Here is a 23,465-nt window from a genome sequence, read left to right as displayed (position 1 = left end):
GTAGGTATGACGTGAACTGGCCCTTGAGTGGTGGTAAAGGTGCGGTTGGTAACCTTGAAGAGTAATTGTATATAAGAGCATTTTTTCTCATAACCTTTCTTCTTGTGTATGTATGTATGTGAATTGTAAGAGTGACCTTCCACCAGATTTGGCTGTAGCCGCCAGGACAATTTCCTAATTGCAAAGACATAAATTCTTAAATAAATAAATAGGATATTAAAGCAAAAAAAGTTTTACATTTCAAAGCGAGAAGCGTCTGTAGGCTAGCTTATGAAGTGAATGTAGTTATATAGTATGCCTGCTTTAATCTTTCCCAGCGATAACAACACTTTTGTTGGAATATATGTCTGTCTCTAATTTCTATCTATTTCTGTTCTCTATCTATTTTCTCTATTTAGCCCGAATGTTTCATGCAGCTCGAGAAAAAAGACATTTCAAGCGTTATTGAGCATAAAAGCAGTTTACCTGTTTACGTTCCACTCGGATGGCTGTTTCCTTAGGATGTACATTGCTCTTCGAAGTACTCTTTTAAGGGTAATTTAAGTAAAGAAATTAAATTATCCACGGAACACTTCATGCTACGAATCATTGCTTTTCTTGGTCGATGATATGTATGTAACGCACGGAAGATTCTCCCATCACAGCGGTGGATATCAGAGCGCTAAACTTCCACGATCCATAATCTTGAGATTCAGTTCTTGCATTTCTTGATTTCTGATTAGCATGATATATTGTTGAAATAAGGCATGCCATCAGATGACCTCTTTCATATAAAAACGTCCTGGAAACATCTTTTTGCATTTTGTGATTCCTTAATGGACACGAAATACGTGCATTTGTACTATTTCAAGTCTAACTATAAAATATTGTAATGTTTTGTGAGCAGAAAGTTGCTTCGAGTCATTGAATATTTGAGTCGTATCGTTTGGTTACAATTCATTCTACAGAGTTGTTTTGTTGACTTTTTTAACAATAAACCTCATGCTAGAGTAAATTTAAACAATAGTATTGTCTTAATATAAATGGATATTTACGTCTTTTTTGAAAAACAACTGTACGTAATCAAGTGAATTTTTGAAAACATTTTAGGGAGATCTGTGCGTGATATTCTTAGCATTGCAAATTTCATTGAAATTTAAACTTTTAAATTACCTGTGATAATGAATTATGGCTTAGTTTGATTAAATTTCCGAGATTTGATGAAAATATACTTTGAGCCGAAGACCTTTTTCCGTCAAAGAAATATTAGTTTGTAATCATATCATTTCACAAATAAAATAGCCTAATTGAATTAAATTTTCGTTAAAATTGTCAAAAATGATACTTAAAATTGATATCGTTACCAGACGTTAACTATATTTTTTGAAGAGCCTTTCCACACATTTTGAGGATTGTAATAAAAGGTGAGTTAGCGCATCTGATGTAAACCATCAGAAAATGCTCAAAACACTATCATGTAACACTGTCCCACCTTGCTAATTTATTTATATCGTTTAGATTGGACTTCTCTTCTTTCCATGTTTTTCATCTCAGATGCATTTGTGTCATCTCAATATATACAGCACGGTTGCCACATTAAAATACCATGCAACTATGAAAATTATTCATTCCCTTTTAGGCACCATTAGATTTAAAATACGCGAAAATTAGATACTCTTCCTCTCATATAAGATAATATTTTTTCTAAAATAGCAGACCGCCTCCAAACTTTTACCCGTTTTTAAATTGACATTCTTCATATTGCTTTCCTTGATTATATTTCATCCTCCTTATCTTCAGCTGAAAGTTATCTCATTTCTATGTAACAATTTGTTTAGTCATGGCTCTATTTATTAGATGCTTATTTATGTTTTAAATGCTTTGGACATTATATATTATACGTTATTGAATTATTACGATTAAATGATTATATATTTATTGTATAATCTCTCATTCTAGTTACCAAAGTGTGCTGTTTGAAGGCCTGAATAACTTTATAGTGTATGAAAATCAATAAGTACGCCATACTCAAGTTTAGATCTTGAGGATGTCCAGCATTAAACATTTATCGTCTAATCTACTACCTATTGTCTAACTGCCTAGATAAGAAAGCAGATGTTCAATTCAACTAGTATTCAAGATGCACATTATTACTTGGTTGTCTATATCGTAATGTATGTTTTAGATTAGTTACATTTCTTTGTTTTTGAATTTGCTTTGCACACCGCTACACTCCGCAATGCACTAAACTGTTGCTCAATTCCACCTGCATTAAATTCCACACAAATTAGCATGTTATGATCCACTTTTCCTGCAATTTCATGTACATAGAAGATACAAGTCAGCGCATGCTATCGTCCTTCCCTCTATCACAATTTCTTACTAAGAATTCCATCATCAAAAAAATTGGTCAAAAAAAGCTTTTCTGTGACGTACCTATTAGTTACACAGCGCGGGGATGCCAGACTAACACTTTCTCATGGTAAGCAGGTCAATGCCCATTAAGATCGCCCTTCCCCTACTGACCCACGCGCAGCCTGAATTAAGTCAAGTATTCAAATCTGACGTATTTATTTCTATTCAATTATATTTTTTCGAAATCTAATCTAATCTTTCTTGACTTAAGCATTCAAAAGGATACCCGAAGTCAAAAGTAAAATAACCGCACACGCATTTATTTTAATATAACCCTCTGATGATTATCTCCTTTCCGCAATGCCATCTCACGTTCTTCATTTAAATAGCATTCAACCCTTCCTCGAGTTTTCTAATAATAATACCAAACTCTTCGGAATTCCCTTAATCCTGTTGACATCGTTTCCCTGATTCGATTTGTTTGCCTTTTCCATCTATATTGCCGTGAAATATTTATCAACCAAATGTTTTCATTCACAGTGGATTCTGTGAAGTGAGTCTGTCTTTTGCTCCATTTTTGTTCCATATATTTCTCTCTAGCTTTTTTTAGGTCTCGCTTCATCTTTAGTATTTTAATGAATCTGGAATTTTGGTAGGTATTGTTTATCTCTTTTTACTCAGCTGATGATATCGCCCTGTTTTAGAAAGTTTTTCTTAAGTTTATAAGAGAACGCTCAGTACCTCGCGAATGGAAGCTAGTTCCAGTAACTACACATCTAGTCCCATCTATAAAGGCGGCGACAGAGAAATACCAGCCACTTACCGATCCATTTCTTTAAAATCAATCTCTTATAAAATATTAGAATACGTTATCATCAGTAACCTTATGAGATTTCTTGACTGTTAGATGATACTAAGTCACAATCAGCACGGACTTAGGAAGAGCAGATCTTGCGCAACACAATTGGGTCTTTTTATTCACTACATACCTAATTCGGGAGAAAATAACTCAAGTTAATGCAGTTTTTCTGGCTTTTAAGAAAGTCGTCGATATATTCCCGCACAGTCAATTGTTACACGAGCATAAATTCCATGGCATCAATGCGAAAATAATAAATTGGGTTGTAAACTTGTTGTCAAACCAAACACAAATAGTAGCCATCGATGGGTTGTGTTCAACAGATATACTTCGTAGATGTATCTTCTGGCACCCTATAGAGAATTGTAATAGGGCCGCTTCTATTCTTAATATACATTAATAACTTAGCCTCACACATCAGTGGCAATCTCAGATAATTTACTGACGATACCGTGGTATGCAGAGAAATAAGGGGCCCATTAGATTGAGAGCTTCTCTCTGGGAACTCAGACGTAATATCGGATTGGTGCAAGGAATGGTGATTAGTACTTAACATAGGCAAATGGGCAGTTTTAAAATTTTGGAAAAGCAAAGCAGCAAACAAGGCATACATTGTGAAATGGAGGGTTCATTGCTAACTATGGCTGATCAAGTTAAATATTTTTGGGTAGCTCTAGCACCATGCCTTTCATGGGGTGCACATATCAGGACAATATACCGATCCGGTTTAAAGAAACTCGGTTTCATTAAACGGGTGGTGGGAAAATGTAATAAGAAAATAAAAAAAGGAATTATTTCACTCTTGCTAGAGCTCATTTGGAATATGCAACAAGTATTTGGGAACCATGGGAGCAAACTTGGCCAAAAAAAATTAGATCAAGTCCGGAGAAAATCCGCCAGATTCGAGTGACTTTGCCGCTCTCTGTTGGGTGGTGGTAATAGGATGTTGAAAATTGTAATTGAAGTAATGTTGGGCAGGCGATGTAAAGGGAAGAAAAGATAAGCAATATTGAAAAGTACGAAGGGTGTTGGGAAGGAAGGGAAGGAATGAATGTCTATGGGTTTGTTTTTGTGTGTGGTATTACTATGTTTAGAGGTTTAATATAGTGTGATGCGAGTCTTGGCAGTATAGTAAAAACCACCTATCCTGGTAGATTACCGGTAATGTTAGTATATTTAAACAATTTTGAATATTAGCAGCTTCTTATATCATGGATAAATTCCTTCCTTTGCGTTTTTTCCAGTAAAATCTAATAATGCAGCTTTTCGCTCAGTTCTTCACTGCGCTTATGTTCTTAAAAGCAGCTTTATATACACATAATTTTTGTTAATATATCATATATGGTAGGTTTTGGATGGAGAAAAAGTGAAAAACGATACAAGTTTTCCACTCTCCTAATAAAGCGCAACCTTATATCCAACACTACATTAATTTCGCGTACTTCATTCCGTTCAACGCGCAAATCCTATTCCTACTCCCTCCTCGTTTGCCTAATGTTTTTCCCGATATCACACTGTCTTCAACTTACCATTGCCGATGAAAAAGGTCTGCATACACTTTGACAGCCTCCTTTGGATTTATGCCGATATTCCCCTCTCCTCTCCCTTCATGCATAGCTCTTCATCCTTCGTTTTATATCCGTCCATTTCGCCTTTTCCATCCTTTTCCACATCCATATTTTAGAACCTCCAATATGTGCCTGCCATATTGCTTCGATGATAATTTTTCCATGACACATGAAAACACGCGTCTTAACGAGTGTTTTTTAACGTACTTACTCATCAATTCCGCCATGAAATCCTTCCTTTTTATGACTACCTTTTTTGCTAAAAACAATTCTTCTTTTTACAACCTGACTAATTTGACCATCTTGGTCCCAAACACATTCTAGAGGGGTAAATGGTTCCCCCTGCTCTATACTTTACCTATCCTGCCTTCTATCGCCTGTCTTTGTCTTCAGCTATTAATATTTCCCCAGATGTGATATATTTTTCATTCTTGGTTCAGGCAATACAATTTTCTCTATTTACAGTTATCCTTATTAGAGTCATCCCGTGAAGAAAAATAGCTTTTCAAAGTATTGCTTGCAGCTCTTATTGTTTCTTCTTAAGGAAGAGGACTCTTTGAGGTCATGGTGTAACATCTCAGATTGTCTCTCGGTTTCCTTTTTCAGGGCCCTTCCTCATAGATGTGTGATTGATCACGCCGCCCACCCATCATTTAAGTCTTTTCTTTCATCATTTAATTTTATTTCTTTCGACAACAATTCCCTGCTTAATGCCAAACTCCATTTTAATAAGCTGATCACTGAAAATTGCACGGGTATTCATTGGTGGGTGATGTTATCACCTTTAAAGTTAGCCTAATTATCTCAATTTTTCCAACATTGTCAAATCCAGCCGGAGACCATCAAATCACTCGACTCCTTCTTAACTTAAGTTAAGCCTCTGATTGTTAGCTAACCTGCCAGTTTATAATAATCGTAGATTTTTCAAACAGCAAAGCAATACTTATTTCTATTGCCTTATTAGATTTTTAATTATAAATTTACACGAATAGCTCGAATAGATCATTAAGTCTAATAGTTTTAGTCACAGGTGGCAAAAGTTTGAATAATCACTTTCTTTCACAAAAATGAATCATTTTTAAGGGTAGATTGAATTTTATGTTCATTTGTAGTGATAACTATCATAAGATATTCATTAGGGAATGGTTAATATGAAATTCTAGGTTTATAGTAAAGTAATATACTTTTCATGTCGATATTTTTGTTTATTTGAAAACCAATTCGTTATAAGTGTCGAGACCACTAAAGATCAAAGTCCTTTATAAATTTAATTAGTCTAATAAGGTTGTTTTCAGGTTTCATAAAGGTAGGGCATGAAAGCCTACGAGTAAATTCCATTTGAATATATGACTTGTGTAAAAGTTATTACGTTCCAGAGATATTGCAATGTGAATAATTGTAATTTGTTCGTTAAACGTTGCTCTCAAAGAACTGAATCGGGAAGTAATTTCATTTCAGGAATAGCTGAAATTAGTCATGAGCATATGACGGGACACCGCGCCATTCAAGCATCGATTCAAAAATGCTCATAACGTGACCGTGAAAACTGAAAACCTGAGAAAAGAAAAACAGTTTCAACCACAAGCTCGTGTAACTGGTTTATCAAAGATTAAATCAAACAGAATGGCAGAACATTTCCGGAGAGTTGGTCATTACAAAGCTTTGTGTCAGACAGTGAAGGTTAAAAGTATAGCACCAACTCGTTTCCCTAAGTAGTCATTATTTGGTTGGCTTAATAGAAGCACTGAACGTATCACACATTTAACGGTTTGGTTAGCTTGTTCAAAAAGTCATTTTTTTAGAGAATTCTTGAGGATTTCACATTATATTTCATAGATTACGTCTAAACTTATTGAAAAACAGATCGTTTTTCGTGGTCATGCTAGTTTGTTAGATAATTATGGACAAAAACGAAAGAGCTGAAAGCTAATTTAAAAATTTTAGAGAAGAAATTCTAGTTCCGTAATCTCAATTTTCTCCATTGATTCGAAAATTAACTGCATGAAACGTAATGGAAAAATTCGGACTGCCGTAGTCGCTGGTCCTTAAAATACAGTGTTAGAGAAGAGAGCATGCTATATTGAGTCCTCTATATTGACAAAGTTGGCCGCTGTCAGCTTTAACGTTAAAAATAATAGTCACCTAACGTCAGTCCAAAAATAGCGTAGGAAAACCGCAAACCATATTGGACTCTAGGAATATTGCGGGTTGAGCTATTTTTTAATTCCGAAAGACTATTAGAGAGAAATCTTAGTTCATGAAGGCTTAGTGTACATATAGGTCATACAGAATTGTGTATATTTGAAAAAAAAGGATCCTAATTTCATACGTGTTTGCACATTCGATGTGTATTCACGCTCGTGCTGCAAGCATGACCGTTTCTATCATTAGCATTATTCATAAATAGTTGAACCGGAGAACATTCAGTTTAATTAATTCGTTACCAGGAACAAGTGAGAAATTGTTTCCACAGGTATAGTATATTTTTCTGTTATTTACTTTACATGCAAGAACCGTATGACCAGACTTGAAGGAATGTACAAAGTTCACATTCAGAAAACTGTTCGAAGTAATTTTAAAGTATTAGATTTAAATGAAATATGAATATTTTTATCCTCAAGTAATGCTTCAGCTTTGCAAGAAGCCGGGAATCATTCGACCGAGCATTTTATTGCATGGAATGGAGCCAGTGGGAGCTCTAAATTGGCACAGAGAGTAAAGCAAAGAGCACGTATCTATTCGAACGAAAAAGATTTAAAATGACCAAATGTAGTATGATTGCACGATAGTAAACAGAGTATATAGTAATAGCACATAATTAATGACTCCCCATTACCGTCACCTCGGTAATGAATTTTGGCATATCATGGAATGGTTGTCTTTGCTGCGAAACGTTATTCCTCGTTTGAAATATTAAAAAAATTATCCACTCCAGTAGATCATTTATTGATGTTGTAGTTATTTGAAATAAAATTTTCATTAAGTTTTAATTTTTTACGAATTTGTGCTTTGGGTATCACATCTTCCAAGGGAAGACCTGATACCCGAAGCTCAGTGAATGGAACTGGTGCCCATAGGTTTTTTTATGCATTTTAATGCATAACAATGGATAATTATTATCATGATGTCTGTAATTTTGCTTCGTTTCAGCCTTTACCTAGGTCATTCGAAAACTTGGTCTTCCTGAAATCACTATCAGAAATTATCTTCCTTGAATCTTGTAGTTAAACACCAATTGTAAGATAAACATAAGCTGATTGGGAGAGAGAAATGCATGTGAAATGGTATTCTATATGTGTTAATTGAGTAAAATTTTGTTTTTAGTGCTTTGACATCATAATTTATTATTCATTAAACTCAAACAAAAGTAAGTCACTGTCCACTTCATATTATTATTACTAAGATTACTAGTTAGTATTATGCCACAAATGTGTATCTCATTACAAAACATTTTATTTGGAGGGATAAAGTCCCAAAGATATCGTGCCTTTAAAAATTGCTATTTTCACATCTGGTTGTTTTTGAGCAGTTATCTTTAACTTGCACCAATAGTATTTGAACAGCTTTTTAAATATGAATTCATTCTCTGATGTAAATGAATAATTATGCATTGTTAAATATATTTTATATAGTTGTAGTGGAGTGCTACGTTATTGACCCGTCCGTTGAACTGGTATGAACGCTTAATTTCAGAATTGTGGAAATACGAAGATTAAATCACTTGGCCTGGAAGTGTCGGCATGTGATCCAGACACTTCTGTTTCCTGGTTTTGTGCAATGCATTATACTCCGGAATTGAATGCTGAAAAATATTGTAAAGGGTTAACTGAAGTTTCTGTGTGACCATTAAATATACCTGAACTTCCCTGGGCGTGCTCTTTTATGGTCGTCCATTCGAAAATGAGCTAACTTCCTCATTATCTTCTTCTCAAAATTTACAAAGTGAGTACGACATTGTTAAAATCTGTCATTTGTTGCTCCTAGTGCCAGTTCAATGCTTTAAAACTTGTTCATAAGTTAAGAAGTCATCCTTAGTAGAGGAGCATTCCGAAAAAAAAGCTCCAAGCTCTCCGGGTGAATTCAAACAGCGTGCTCAGCGCACATCTCTGAAGGCAGTCGTTATCCCTGAGTGGCCGCTGGGAGCATTAAAGGCTAGCAGGTCACTTCGCACGGCGGGACTCCCTCCACTTCCGTAAGCCGGGGGAATCCTGTGCGCAGCGATGCGCAGTGATTTATTGCCCAAGTCCACAGATATGAAGACCACTCTTTTATCTACGAGAGACCGTCAACCATGGACGTTTTCACGAAAAGGGAAAAAATGACTCCATATTTATCATGGATAAGCACGCCTAAGATTCCTTTTTAGTATTCACCCTCCCGTCTATGCTTGGACAGCTCAGTAGCACTCGCAATTTCTCCTTGCCCTCCTATGAATTTCCTTTTTCATCTGGTTCATTTTGTTAGGTTTACCTCTAAATTATTATTGCTGAGAATCTTCGTGATTAAATTGCTACTTACTTTTGGCAGTGTCTTACGTAGACAACCTGTTTTAACCTATCTTTCTTGATATTCAACCTCAGTTATTCCATTCCTACTCTTTCCCTGAAAACAGACGACTTGAAAAGAAGTAATGCAAGTTTCATATATGAAAAAAATTATCCTAAGGTATTTCATGCATGTATTTTAGCAATTTCAATAAGTAATATCTGTAATAGTTTTTGGATTAAGATTTGTTTATCATTTATTCTCATTATAAACAAGACTTTTTACAATGTTCCAAAATATTTTATATATAAAAATGGCATTATTCATTTGGACGAATTATGATGTGAAGGAAATGATTGAAGAAACATGGGAAGAATAGGAGGCAGGAATGAAAGTCGGCGGGAAATTCGCAAAATTAGTTAAGTTTGCTGATGACCAAGCCTTAGTTTGTCAGTCAGCCAAGGGGTTGCAAGCATTGCTGAGTGAATTGGAAATTCAGTGTGACAGATATGGGATGAGAATCAATATTAATAAAACAAAGATTTTGCGATTTTCCAGAAAGAAAAAGGCTGACCTAAACATTAAATTAGGAGGGCAAAAACTATAGTTGGTAGAACAGTTTACGTATCTCGGAAGTGTTTTGGGCCAACACGATCAAAGTAGTAGGGACGTAAGGAGAAGAATTGCGCTAGGCAAAGAGGCTTTCACAAGGAGGAGGGAGTTGATGACAGGGACGTTGAGTAAGGATGTTAAGAATAACGACGAGGAATAACCGCGGAGAGAAAGCAGTTGAGCTCTGCAGGAGACAGGGGTTAGTCATCACCAACACTTGTTTTAGACACCGCAAAAGGCGCAGGTATATATGGAAAATACCAGGTGATTCAGACAGATATCAGCTATATCTTATATTCCGGTTAGACATAGGTTTAGGGACAGTGTGATAAATTCGCACAGCTTCCTGGGAGCGGATGCGGACGCTGACCACAATTTAGTTGTTATGAAATGTAGCGTCCGATGTCGGCGGGGATGGCTGTTTAAAAAATGGAATTTGGAAGCATTAAATGGATTGCCAAGGAAGAAGTACCAGCAGGCTGCAGAGAAAATAATTTAAATGTTAATGCAACAAAGCTAATGCAATTTTCCAGAAAGAAAAAGGCTAATTTAAACATTAGAATAGGAGGGCAAAAACTAGAGCAGGTAGAACATTTTACGTATCTCGGAAGCGTTTTGGACCAACACGGCCAAAGTAGTAGGGACGGAAGGAGAAGAATTGCGCTAGGCAAAGAGGCTTTCACAAGGAGGGAGGAGTTGATGACAGGGACGTTGAGTAAGGATGTTAAGAAAAGACTCGTTAAAACTTTGATATGGAGCGTAGCTATGTACGGTGCGGAAACGTGGTCATTGAAGCAGGAGAATAGACGTAGACTGGAGGCTTTTGAAATGTGGTTTTGGAGAAGAATGGAGAAGGTGAAATGGACAGAGAAGAAAACAAATGAGGAAGTACTTGGTATGGTGGGCGAAGAGAGGGGTTTGTTGGGAGAAATCCTATGGAGGCAGGAAAAGTGGATGAAGGGGGTATTGACCGGCAGTGGGATGTTGAAGACTATAATTGAGTGGACAATGTTAGGCAAGCGAGGAAAGGGCAGGAACAGAATAGAGATGTTGGAAGGGATGAAGGGAGGAAGAAAGTGCTCAGAGATGAAGAGGGACTTGATGTAGAGGAGGATGTTGGATTTTGTGTTTTGTTTAAAGTCACAAAATATTTATTTGGTAGTTGCGTCCGTCCAAAAATCTTTCGGAAGATTACCCTATTGTAATAATAATAAATTTTACATATTTTTTAAAATTTTTATGAATAATTAATCATAAACAGTTTTGATGGCCTCGTAGCCTCTTCAGTGCAACATTAGAATTATCACTTAAATGGCTCTATGTTTAAATATCGATCATTCGTCGATATACAGGCACCTGTATATTTAACAAGGTCACAGTCAAACAAATACTTATTTTTTTAGGCTGCTATTTTCGGAGAAAATACGACGCTTAGAGAAATTGTCCCTTGTCTTGAATGTGTGAGCTGAACGAGCTTTACTATTCGTAAAGGCTACTATTTTATCACATGCATAATCAAGTTTTGTAAAATAATTCTACCCAATCTTATTTCTTTTAAATATTTACTTCTTGATGAAATAAAAGTGATACTACTAATTTGGGTTTTGCTGGACGCGTAAGTGGTCATACAGCAATGGCCATTTTCAAATAGTCACAATTAAACATTATTTTACGTTTCTGATTAAAGAAACATAACATACGAGATAGAAAATACGAATTCAATAAATGCATTGGGTTAATTACTGCGTACTGTCTGTCCACTCTATTTGCCATTTTCCTTAACTACGTTTATCATTAATCTGCTTGATATTTTTCATTGCTATTTATGTTCACTGAAATCAAAGAACGCGGGAAGAACAAAGGATGCATTTCATCATTTCATGTGGCCTATTAAATATGCCGGCGAAGTGGCAGATTATTAATTTGATGAGCTGAAAACGGAATAATTGCATTTCTTTTATTTGCATATGTTACCTATTTTCAGATAGAACCAGGGAAAAAGAAACTGAATACAATAGAAGGATCTTGTTAGCTGAGTAGCAGGATTTCAGGTAGTAGAATGACTGAAAAGGATGGTGTTATTGTTTGCTGTATTATTTAGTAAGCACTATGCTGAACCAACTATATCACTACGTAAGGCAAATAGTACTGGGCAAGTCATAGAGAAGTGGATACTTAAAAGTTGTGAATTATTTAGTGCAATTTTCTTCAGCCTTGAGGTATGCAAGGATCATTATGAAAGTAATCAACTATGTATACTTGTAATCAATTTTGAATCCTGGATGTTCGAGTACGACCCAGAGTTGACATGGCAGAGCAACGAGTGAACACAAAATCATCCTTCCGCCCCAAAAAAGCGCGAATGAGCAAGTCTCGCATCAAAACGAAGCTCATTGTCTTCCTTGACGTCAGAAAAATCGTTCATTTTCAGTTCATTTGTGCAGCAGGGAAAAACTATCCTCTCAGCCTTTTACTTGGAGGTGCTCAAGAGATTGAAAGGCCGGGTCACGCGCGTGAGGGCTGACATCCAAGGCACGGTCAATCTCTACCATGAAATTGCCCAAAGCCACACATCCTTCATTGTTACCAACTTCCTGGCTCGGTGAACCCTCCAGCCCCCTTAAAAGCAGCTGAAGCTTAACGAAGGTGTCATTTGGAAATTATGTAATTACAGAACACAATAATTTCATAGTTGAGATAATTTCTCCAAGAAGAAAATGATCGTGTAAGCATAAATGAAAGATATTCAGCATTAATTTTTTATTTTGATCCGAGTTTCCATTTAATAGTTTATTTTACATGTAATTATCCACAATGAGCATCTTATTAAAAATTATCAGTTCCCATTTTCTCCATTTTGTACAACACGAAATATAATAGCTTCCCTGAGTTACCCGTTTTCGAATAGATTAAGTTATTATTGAATATTAACTCATGGTGTATTTATCTGAATTTTTATCGGTTACATTTTTTTTCATGTTTTCTGTATAAAACATTCGAGCAATGTCAATTTTAGGTACATTATAAATTAATGCTCTCAATGGCATAAGCATCTCAAAAGGAAAATATTGGAAGAAATAAATAGGCGAAATGCACCAGTTTTGACAATTAGAATAAATATATGTATGTACATAATTATTAAATTTGTTTGTCTATTGAGCACTAAGTTGTACTGGAAGTCATTAAAATAGGAAATATACAGCATATTTCAAAATACGACTTTGTTTACATGTAGGCATATAGAAACATAATTAATTATATAGCCAAAATGACAGAACATGAGACTAAGTATATTAGATTGTGTATTTCTTCAATAGGCGTTTGTGAAATTATTTCTAGTTTACAGTACTAAAGGAACCATACAAACATATTAAAATATTTTGGTGATTGTAAATTCTTTTTAGCGGTATATTAATATTAATATTTTTTTATTTTACAAATATCGCTTGACGCTTACTGCTTAGCGAAAGGTCAAAGCGTATGTTAAACTGAAGAAACGAATCCCAACAAGTAATGATCACTCTAATATCAATCAGAACTGTAAGCGATGAAATAAATATTCGCAGGAGATCACACTTGCCGAGCGAACACACACTATGGCGGGAACCAGATTACATCAAGTCCTCATGTGGCTCCTGGGTCACATAACTCTTTCTCACTGAGAGTGAGTGCCACCATCTTGATGCTCCAGTTTATGCACGTGCAAATCTTACCACGATACGACTCTTGATGCCCTCAAATAAAGGTCAGCGCCATATATTTCAAAATAAGATTACAAATATGTACACAGGGGGGGGGGGCGAGGTTTTATCTGGACTTGGGAGGTTCCTCTGGGGCATCATTTCCTGCGTGAGCCCTGTAAGCCAGGTCCCCACCGTCAAAAGAACGGCCGTAACCGGTGCCGGGGTAGGACTCGTGGTGATGGTGGCCAGCCTCTACCACCGTCGAGGAGCCATGGCTGTAGGTGTGATGCGGGTGGCTCACCACTTCGTAGGTGACGGACTTGTGAGGCCGGGAGAGCAGCTTGATGAGGCCGAGGATGCCGGCCAGCAACAGCGCCAGTTTGCTGATGACCACGGCTTTGCCCACGAGGAGAGCGAGGCCGGCGATGGCTAGCGCCACTAGGATTCCAATCTTGATTTTGACGGCTGCTAGGATCGGCAGTAGCTGCTTCAGTTTACCCCTTCCTGTGGCGCCCATGGTGGGAAAAATCATGGTGAAAAATAAGAGAAGGGAAAAATTGAATACCCGACTCCTGTGCATGCTAAATTTTAATGATATGATTTATCGGTGAATAACTTTATTTTTTAAGTCTGACTGTAAATGGCTCAAACATATGGTTGAAGGAAGTTGAGTGCAATGGTGATAGAATGTTCGGTACGAGGGAAAAAGGTGTGAAGGAAAGGGAAAATTGGACATTGCATTGGAGTGCAGGATAAATATAGTATGATCTGAAGAAGGAAATAGTCATAAGGAGTTATAGTTGTGCAGAAACAATTTGTACGTTCTTGAATATGCGTAGTGTCATCTAAAATCTATCTCACTGACCATTCCTAATGTGATGAATATTTTGCCCAAAAGAGGAATATGTTAAAACATATCTTTCAATATTCATCACTAATCTCTCTGATGCCACGAAAAGATCATAGTTGAAGTTCTGTATCATTTTCGGTAGTTTTCAAATACGATCAATTTTATTAATTCCGAATCAATATTTGAAAATGTAATTAATTAGATTTTTGGGAATAAGTTCTAGGAATTGAACTGTATCTATAGTTTACATTTGCTGTATATATATTGTTTAGCGGGAAAACAAAGGGAAGAGGAGTCTGCGTATTCATGTCAATATTATTCCTTAAATGTACAGAAAGATTAACCCATCTTTAATTTAAGCTTATTCGCGGCACATACACATTGGTTTGAACTCAAATGGATCTTGAGAAGAACTAGTCCCCTTGAGAATAAAGGTATCAGCGCCTTTGATAAAAATGATCAGTTTACTGGTTTTGCTAAAGTATTCTTCAACCAGAGCCCTAATATGTGCGAATGTTATCAATAAAACCTTGAGGCTTAGTTACGCTTCGTGTTCCCCTTGGTATTTTCCATAACTTTCTTGCAACTAGAAAAAAACCTCAAGCCGTGCTCACCTGTTGGTGCCCGGAGTATGCACCCAATTGGAGATGCTCTATCTTTGACCGAAAGATTTAACTTTCATGGACACGTTCATGCCTTGAACGTGGAATAACTATTCAATATTATCCTCACTGAATATAGATGAAAATTTCCAAAGAATTATTATCAAGAGAGACAAATGTGTTAGGAATAATTACGAGGCAAAGATGAATCAATGTCACTTTAGAAAACACATAGTAATTAAAATCAATGGTTTTGCATTTCATAGGTGAGACAGTGTCGAAAGAAAATTCAAAGTTTTTTACTCTCGTCGATCAGAAAAAAAACATTGACGACGTTGACTTAAATAGGATGCTGACAATCCTGAAGGGAAGAGAAACGAGCACCTTTGCATTTCTCTTTATGCGGATATACTAATATTTGCTTCGCATTATATGCTATAGACACTTGATGGGAGTAAAAAGATAAACTTTGCACTTTCACACAAAGGTTTAATATTTCACGTCCATGGTGTTGATGCTGCGCATCATCATCAGGTGATTACCTTACAGTTGCGGAAGTGCAAAGTTTATCTTTTTACCCTCATCATGAAGCAATTCCACGACATTAAGCCTGAAGCTGTTATGCAATAGACACTTGTAAATGACACTAAGTTAAACCTGGGTGAGCAAAATAAAATATTTCCGTGGAATACCTTTATTTTCTCTTTAATCAAATTAATGACGGCGTTTTACAAAGGCAACCCTGTCGTTGAAATGTGTGTAGGAGTGATAGAATGGTTTAAATAGTTTATTATCCCGAGTGAAACACTTTTTAGAATAATCGCTTTTATTTATCAGCTTCTAGGCATAAAATTTCTCCTATCCTATTCTTTATCCATTCTCCAAGTTTCCTCGACCATTCAATACTACCACCCTATCAACTGTAAGACTTAGGCGCGACTCCAAAGGTTTTTAGGAAAATAGATCTTCTTTCCCAAATTCTTAGTGTAGTAAGTAACACTGAATAACAGCGACAATATTTGTAAGGATAGAGTGATATGAAATGGGACCAAAAAATAAGGATGTACTAAATTGGATGTTTGTAATTGGTTCCTTAGAACTCCGATAATAGAAATAATAAATGATAGCGCAGTAATCGACCTCCAGAAATGGTGCTGAGATTGTTTACAGCACATAAATATATTCTTAAACTGTTAGTATCTCAAATTATTATTTTTATTCAAAATTTATGAATTGAATTACTTATAAGTCATACTTATTTACAAAAATTTGCATCCAAACTAAATTTTTCACCAAGAAAATCTAGTCAAGTTTTGCCGGTGAGGTGAAAGTACCATATCCTAAGTTTATGATGACATTGTCCTTTATGATGGACAAGTTGAATAGAGAAAGTTCAAAATTCTCTTTTATTTGTTTCTCGTTTCTGTTTCAGTTCGTTTCCCAGCTTGACCACGGAAACTCAATTTTATTATGCATTCTCTATAATATTAATTTATGATATTCTCTGTTTGATTTTGAACAAATATTCCGGTCTGGCCCAACGAATAACAGGTAGACCAATTATATCGGAATTGTCAAATTATGGACTTTTTTACACCATGTTTTCTCATCAATGTATTTGTAAATAAGACGGTACCACATTTCTTCCAGGAAGTGTCTGGCCAGTTGCCTCCCAATACTCAAGTTTACTGTTTCATTAACTCAATATGCACGTACTGCCCCCGTGGTTATGCGAAACCCGACAGCCAACGTCCACTTGCTTCCCTTGTTTAGCGAAGATCTGATTTTAAACATACTAACTTTCTTTTATAGATATTGAATATACAAGCACCTTTATCTAGGAGAAGGGCCACTTCCTAAGTAATGTATTCTAGATTTTAACAAGAACGCAAACGGAAACAAATTTGCATGTATTTTAGTGTAATTTATATCAAAACCAAAATATGTATTCGGGAAAGTCTTTTCGCTCAAGCTGGCGTATTTTTTTTGACGGATGCTAAAAAATGTACAGAGCATCTATCCATTAAGCATATTGAAACTTGTTAATTAATTAATTTGGTCTATTTTTGTCCGAGTAATTACTTAGTCGAACCGCACATGCATTTTTGTTAATTAATATTTGTATAAATTCAACTAATGCAAAATGGTGTATGTTTTACCTTCTAAAAGGAATGAGAATATCTATCACTGATATTTTATAGTCAACTGAATATGATGTAAAAATAGTATAAACTTTGCCTCACGTAAACCTTAGTAAACCTTTGCCTTTGTTTCTGAGCAAGTGAAGAATCATGCCATAACTTGGTCACTTATTGCCATATGTTTAATGTTTCAAATTACAAAAATATTACATGAAATATTGTTACAATTTAAACTAAAATTCTCATGTGAATACTTTATGTGCTTAAAATTCTTTAAGGTCGCTTATGACTGCAGTCCTCTGTCTATTAATTCATTTTGTTGTTTCCGACTTGTTTTCCCCACACTCTCATGTAAGGTCAGATTTTTAAAATTTTAATAAATATGATACCCGAGTAAACAAACTATCATTTTCCAAGAAACTGCTAACGGGAGTTGCCGCAACAGTAACTTTTAACTGAGTCATCCACTAATATGCATTTCAATGCAACAATTTCAGAGTGTAAAAATCATTCGCCTTGACCAAACGCGAATGATTTTTGCGCTCTGAAATTTTTGCCTCGAAACTATCATTTTATTATAACTATCTCCCATAGACTATGTAACACAAAAATTAGCCAAAAATAACCCCATGCATCTATTTTGATATTAGATATTGCAAATAATTTCCTTCCTTTCCTCATAATTTCCGGAACGGTCGTAATATTTTTCATTTTTTGGGATTATAGACGACATAAGCAATCAACTGGACTCATATGTGAACTTCAATGCTACCATCCAAAACTCCAGTTAATCACGCGATAGGTTTTTATTTTCCATCATATTCTCTTAAAATACTGAATTTTAATTTATGTACTATGGAGATAAGTTTTCATTTTAGATTTATTTGCCTAACTTCTGCATTGAAAGTTAATATTTTTAATATTACATCTAGATTTTTGCCTAGCTGAAATATGCTTAAACAGAAAGGTTTCACAGACATTGAGGGAAAATTAAAAACTCTAAATGAAAATACATCGCCTAGGAATTACAAGGTTCAGCGAACATCCTAATGAATATCTAAAAACGGTAATGTTTGTCAGTTGTCCCAATCATACAAGTATTCTATTTCATATCCACCTGATTGGCAGTAGTCGTGATATCTCCTCCATTTTTCGCATTATCACTGTAAATACAAGTAGAATAAAACCATAAAGTCACCTAATTTTCTCCATGATTTTGCTGTCAATCCTCCTTTCTGGAAAGATCTATAGTGTTACTCAACACTTAGAAAAGAATTGATTTAAACTCCATAATAAATTTATATATCTGTGGGAAATTCCCTGGGGCTCAGAGAAATGTCGAACTATATCACGGCCAGGCAAAGATGAATGAAAAGAACTATGCGATTAATTCGAACTGTTTTTCGACAGTGGATGAGGTTTAATATCATAAATTAGTAGTTATGAAGTGTAACGCCAGTTTAAGAGGTTAAAAGGGAGAAGGTCGGTGAGGAAGTGGAATGTAGAACATTAATCAGGACGAAAATAAAGGAGTTATAGGCGTCTCTAGAAATACGGGTACAGTAGATTATAAATGAAAACTTATCTAAAAAGGGATATCTAAATCTGCAAACAAAAGTATAGGGATAGTAAAAAGGAATTGGGTAAGGGAAGTTGGAAGAGATAAATGAGGAGGTAGAATAGAGAAAGAAATGAAAATATGTTAACAGAGCATTAGGAAGTCCAAAAAGATAAATAAAAAAATATGGCGAGAAGTAATAGGGAATAGGGGGATAGATACGAGCAATATCATAATATCCCTTCGGAACTGCTTAATGGTTCCGAAAAAAGCAGACGGAAGATTTTTTGTTGGTTAATTCTTTGGAATTGTTTATGATGCAGTAATTTGGCCGGAGAATTTCGTTAGATCTGCGTAAGTTCCCATTCCCAAAAAGGGAAAGGTCACCGTGTGTGTTGACCATAGAAAAATAAGCCGACAGCTAAGGTTGTTTACAATAAAAAGAGAACGGAGATAAGGGAAAATGATTACTTAAGGTATGATCAGTAACAGTTCAAGGATATAAGTGATACTCGTAAGGACATAAGTGATTAGGTTACTAATAGATAGGAGCATCGAATACATTCATGATGGATTTATTTGTTTCGTAGTTTTTGAGTAGGTGTTTGATAGTGACTTCTTCGCAGCCTGCACATGTCTTAGATTGCACGGAAGCGCATTGCGGATGGAGGGTCGAGATGGTCGGTGCTATGAAGGGGGTTGAGACAGCAGTGCACATTGCCACCTGTGCTATTCAACGAACCCATGGAGGAAATGGTTGAAGAGGCATGAAAGGAATTGAAGATACGAATGAAAGTCGGTGTGAAACACATGAAATGTACAAAGTTTGCGGATGATAAAGCTTTAAATATTGAGCAAGAAACCAAGGGGTAATAGTCATTGCTGAGCGCATTAGAACATCCTTGTGATCGCTTTAGGATGAGAATCAACGTGAACAGAGAAGGGTGATGAGATTTTCAAGAAAGTATGAAGTTAAGTTACACCTAGACCAGATGAAAGAGTTTAACTATCGCAGCAGTGTTTTGTACCCAGATATATATTTTAGTAACCTGCAAGCCAAACCTAGGGTGTGTGGTAGGGGGTGAATGTACAAAAGACTAATTTTGACCCGAATATGACCCCTACCGCGGTCAAACAATGTTATTCTGATCCCTTATCATTAGTAGAAAAAATGAAATCTGTTCTACCCTTAATCTCTCTTAATTTTATTGACATGATCTCTCCTACCATAGTGCTCTGGGGCTAATTATGCATTTGCAACATCACTACTGAAGAGACATTTATCCACTTTATACTAGAGATACAAGTTACCTCGACATAAGGAGATGAATATGCGCTAGGCGAAGACGGTCTGGGAGTTACCAGAGACGTTTATTAACGGAGTTAGGAAAATGTTGATGCAAAACTTTGAAATGAAGCGTGATCGGTTATGGCGCGGAAACATTGACTTAGAAAAAAGATGGTAAGTGTAGCTTGCAAGGCCTTTGGAATATGAATGTGGATCAGGTAAAATTACGGAAAGAAAAACCAACTAAGATAGAATAGCCTTTGGGCAATGCATGATTTGGGAACGGAATGGTTGCCGGGAGGGGTCCAAATTTATCAGAAAATGTGGATACATTGTATTTTATTTGGGACGGAATATTGAAAACTGTGATTGAGGGGATAACGTTCGTCAAACAACGCATTGAGGGAAAAGGATAGGTATTTTGACAAAAGAAGGAGAGATACGACATCTCACCGGTAATATCGACGCCGCAAATTCAAATTGATATCCCATTGAAGCTTACCTAGAGAGAACAGTAACAGTAAGGGAAAGATTAATTTCTACATATTAATTTTCTAAAAGGGGGACATATCTTCTATGATAATTTTAAATTTGCTTGTGGGTGGGCTATATGGAAGTTTTAACCACTTAATGGTAACCGCAAAGAGATTTTCGGCGCAGTAATAGACTTCTTTAAATGAAAATATCAAAGTTTTAGTTAGTTGTCTTATTTGACGGGTGGAATAATTTATATAACGTTTTCTTTTAAAGGTAGCATAGTACAGATTTAAAATGAAACCACTGAAAAAGTCACGATTTCCGTGTTTCTAATCCGGATTCACGGATACGGTAACACTCTTTCTGAAACAAAAAGGAAATTTACGGTACCAATCACATTAATACTCTTCATTCTTGGTTCAGATCAATTCAGTTTGGACGGGTGAGATCCAATTATACCGGTCTTTAAATTCATAATTATTATTTTTATGTGTCGCCAAATGTTTTAGACCTTAGGCAGCTTAGCTTATGATTATTCTCCCTTGACTATGTACGAATTGCACAATGAAAAACCCTCGCGGAGTGAACCTTGTACTTAGTTTAAACAATGGTAACGTATGAAACCGTTTTTTCAACCCTGAAATTAAAAAAAGAATCATGCGTAAAAATTAAGTTTTCTTAACTTTTCTTTCATGAAAGCATTTCTAATTTTTCACATTCTCAAATAAATAAATAAGCATTCTCTCAAAGCTATCAAACATGAATATTTATTTATACTGTTTGTGTGTTGATCAGATGCCGTATTGATTCAGTGGTGAGAGCATTGGACTATTGACTGGAAGGCCTTGGTTCGATTCTCAGGGATTTCTCTTAAACCTTCATCTTAACCTCAGCTATGCAATTTTTTTATTGACAATTCTTCCTTAAAAAACATAGGCAGCAGAGGAAAAGAAACTAGTCCCCACAAAGAGAAAGGTTGACATATAATGAGTAATGGCAAAATGCTTCCCCCAAATGCTCAATTAGTAATCTCACAGCTCCCTTCCCTGTCAGACGGGGCACGCCACTCACCCATCTCGGAGACGGCACGGCCCGCCCTCACGGACACGCCCACGCTGACCGTTCCCTCGGGGTCCGCGTTGGGGGTCAGCAGGAGGTCCGCCTCGGGCAGCAGCGTCCAACGCAAGGACCGCGTCCGCACGAAGGCGGCCACCTTCTCGGCCACAACCAGCCCCAAGGCCTCGTCCTCCTCCACGCCCTCCACGCCCCGCCTCGCCTCCTCCCACTCCTCCTCCGCCACCTCGGACGTTTGCGAGATCTCCACGGCATCCGTGAGCGGGATGGACGCCTTCTTCAGCAACTTGTTCATGTACGCGAGCAGCTTCAGCTTGAGGCAAGCCGAGGGCTCTCGCCTCGCGCACTCTGACCTCAGCTTTGAGGCCACGGCCACCTCGAGGGCGCTCTGTCGCACGGGCACCTCGTTAGCACCTTCCGACGCCCTCCCAGACCATTGCGACCCCCCTGCTGACTCCACCTCCTCGCGCGTCGTGTCCGTCGCGCCGGCAGCGTCCACCGTGGGCGGCACATCGATGATGACGCCCTGCTGGGGGTTCCCCGTCGAGATCACTTGCGGCTCGTCGTCGGCAGCGGCCCCGCCCCCGATGGGCGACGCCCAGGTGGGGCAGTGGCCCCGGGCGAGTAGCAGCATCGCCACGAGCACCAGGTGCCCGGCAGACGGACCCCTCATCTTGTGCGGCGGCGGTGGCGCGTCCTCGAAAACCCTCTCTCGCCAGGCGGTGGCTTTACTAAGGATGCCAATGACGGTTGAAACGACGCCCTTGTCCGGAGTCCCGATTTACAAAACCATCTCGCGTGTGCTCACGCGTGTGGTAGCACGCCCCCTGTGTCCGCGTGAGAGTGTGGGGAGGATGTTTGCAATGGAAGCGTGTGGGGAGGCGCTTTATATCGATGGAGATGGTCGCGTGCCTTGCACATGTGTGCGAGCGGGGGCGTGGCGCGGGATGCCGGGGGTGTGGGGTGGGGCCGGGCACGAGGGTGGGGGGACGGTGAGGGGGGACCGATGGCGGTAAGGAGATCACGAGGAGTCGCGCCAGCTCGCCACATACGACTTCTTGCCTCCCCGACGGGGCTCGTATAACCGGTACTACTCGCGAGCAAGGGCGCAAGGGGAGATGGCGGGTGAGCAGGATTTGCTGGTCCTTCCCGTCGCACACCCCCATGGATTGACAAGGGCCGCCGGGTGCGCTTTCCGCCGTGGTTTAGCAGGGCGGTCGGTGGTCGGACGTGGGATTGAGTCATAGAAGCTAGAGAGCAGAGGCCATTGCTCACCGGAAGTAAGATTTCCAATCGTCGTCTTCTCCGGGCGGGGGGAGGGCAGGCAGCGGTGCAGCCTGCTTCCCTGTGCAGAAAGCGTTTTTTCACATCCTCTTAAATTGAACCTATTAGAGCAACCTAACTATCTGCATAAATGCTCTTGGTATTCTCAATTCTAGGTTTCTGTGAACATCAAGAGAATAAATGTAACTCAATGACTAATGAGTTATTTTAAGCCACAATTCTGCAGCCACATAAGGATTCATAAAGCTCATAAGTTGAAAAAGATGGGATGTTTATTCTTACGTCTGAAAATTTTAGTGGAAGAACTTCTCCAGCATACATGTATGACCATCTTTTGAATATTTTCACTCAGCCCAAATAATTTTTTCTAAGTTGTCAAATAGCTGTTATTCATTTCTATGCTAAAGTCTTACTGCATAGTAGGGCCCCTTCGTGTTCTATTTAAGAAAGATGTAGAAAGGTATCTAATCCGTTGCTGAAAAATGATAAATGAAAAATATCTAAGTGTTAGTAGTAGGTATTGACTAACAACTACACGAAGCTGATTCCCGTTATTCTGGCGGCACATACCGTGAATAATAATCTGCTCGCAATGAAATGCAATAATTACTTTTCGCCAGATGATATTACGACATACTCAAAATAATATT

General features: G+C 37.6%; 1 protein-coding gene across 1 annotated transcript; it reads right to left on the bottom strand.

The window, feature by feature from the left end:
- Positions 1–13,172: 13,172 nt before the first annotated feature.
- LOC139687672 (uncharacterized) lies at positions 13,173–22,204 on the bottom strand. Its single transcript, XM_071584916.1, has 2 exons — positions 21,529–22,204; positions 13,173–14,045 (listed from the first exon to the last, which is right to left on the bottom strand). Exons 1-2 carry the CDS (start codon positions 22,202–22,204, stop codon positions 13,666–13,668), a joined length of 1,056 nt encoding a protein of 351 aa, XP_071441017.1. The 3' UTR covers positions 13,173–13,665.
- Positions 22,205–23,465: the final 1,261 nt, after the last annotated feature.

The sequence above is a fragment of the Hetaerina americana genome, unplaced genomic scaffold (assembly GCF_022747635.1).
Source record: "Hetaerina americana unplaced genomic scaffold, ioHetAmer1.1.p SCAF_2, whole genome shotgun sequence".
NCBI lineage: Eukaryota > Metazoa > Arthropoda > Insecta > Odonata > Calopterygidae > Hetaerina > Hetaerina americana.
This window is presented reverse-complemented; position numbering and strand designations above follow the sequence as displayed.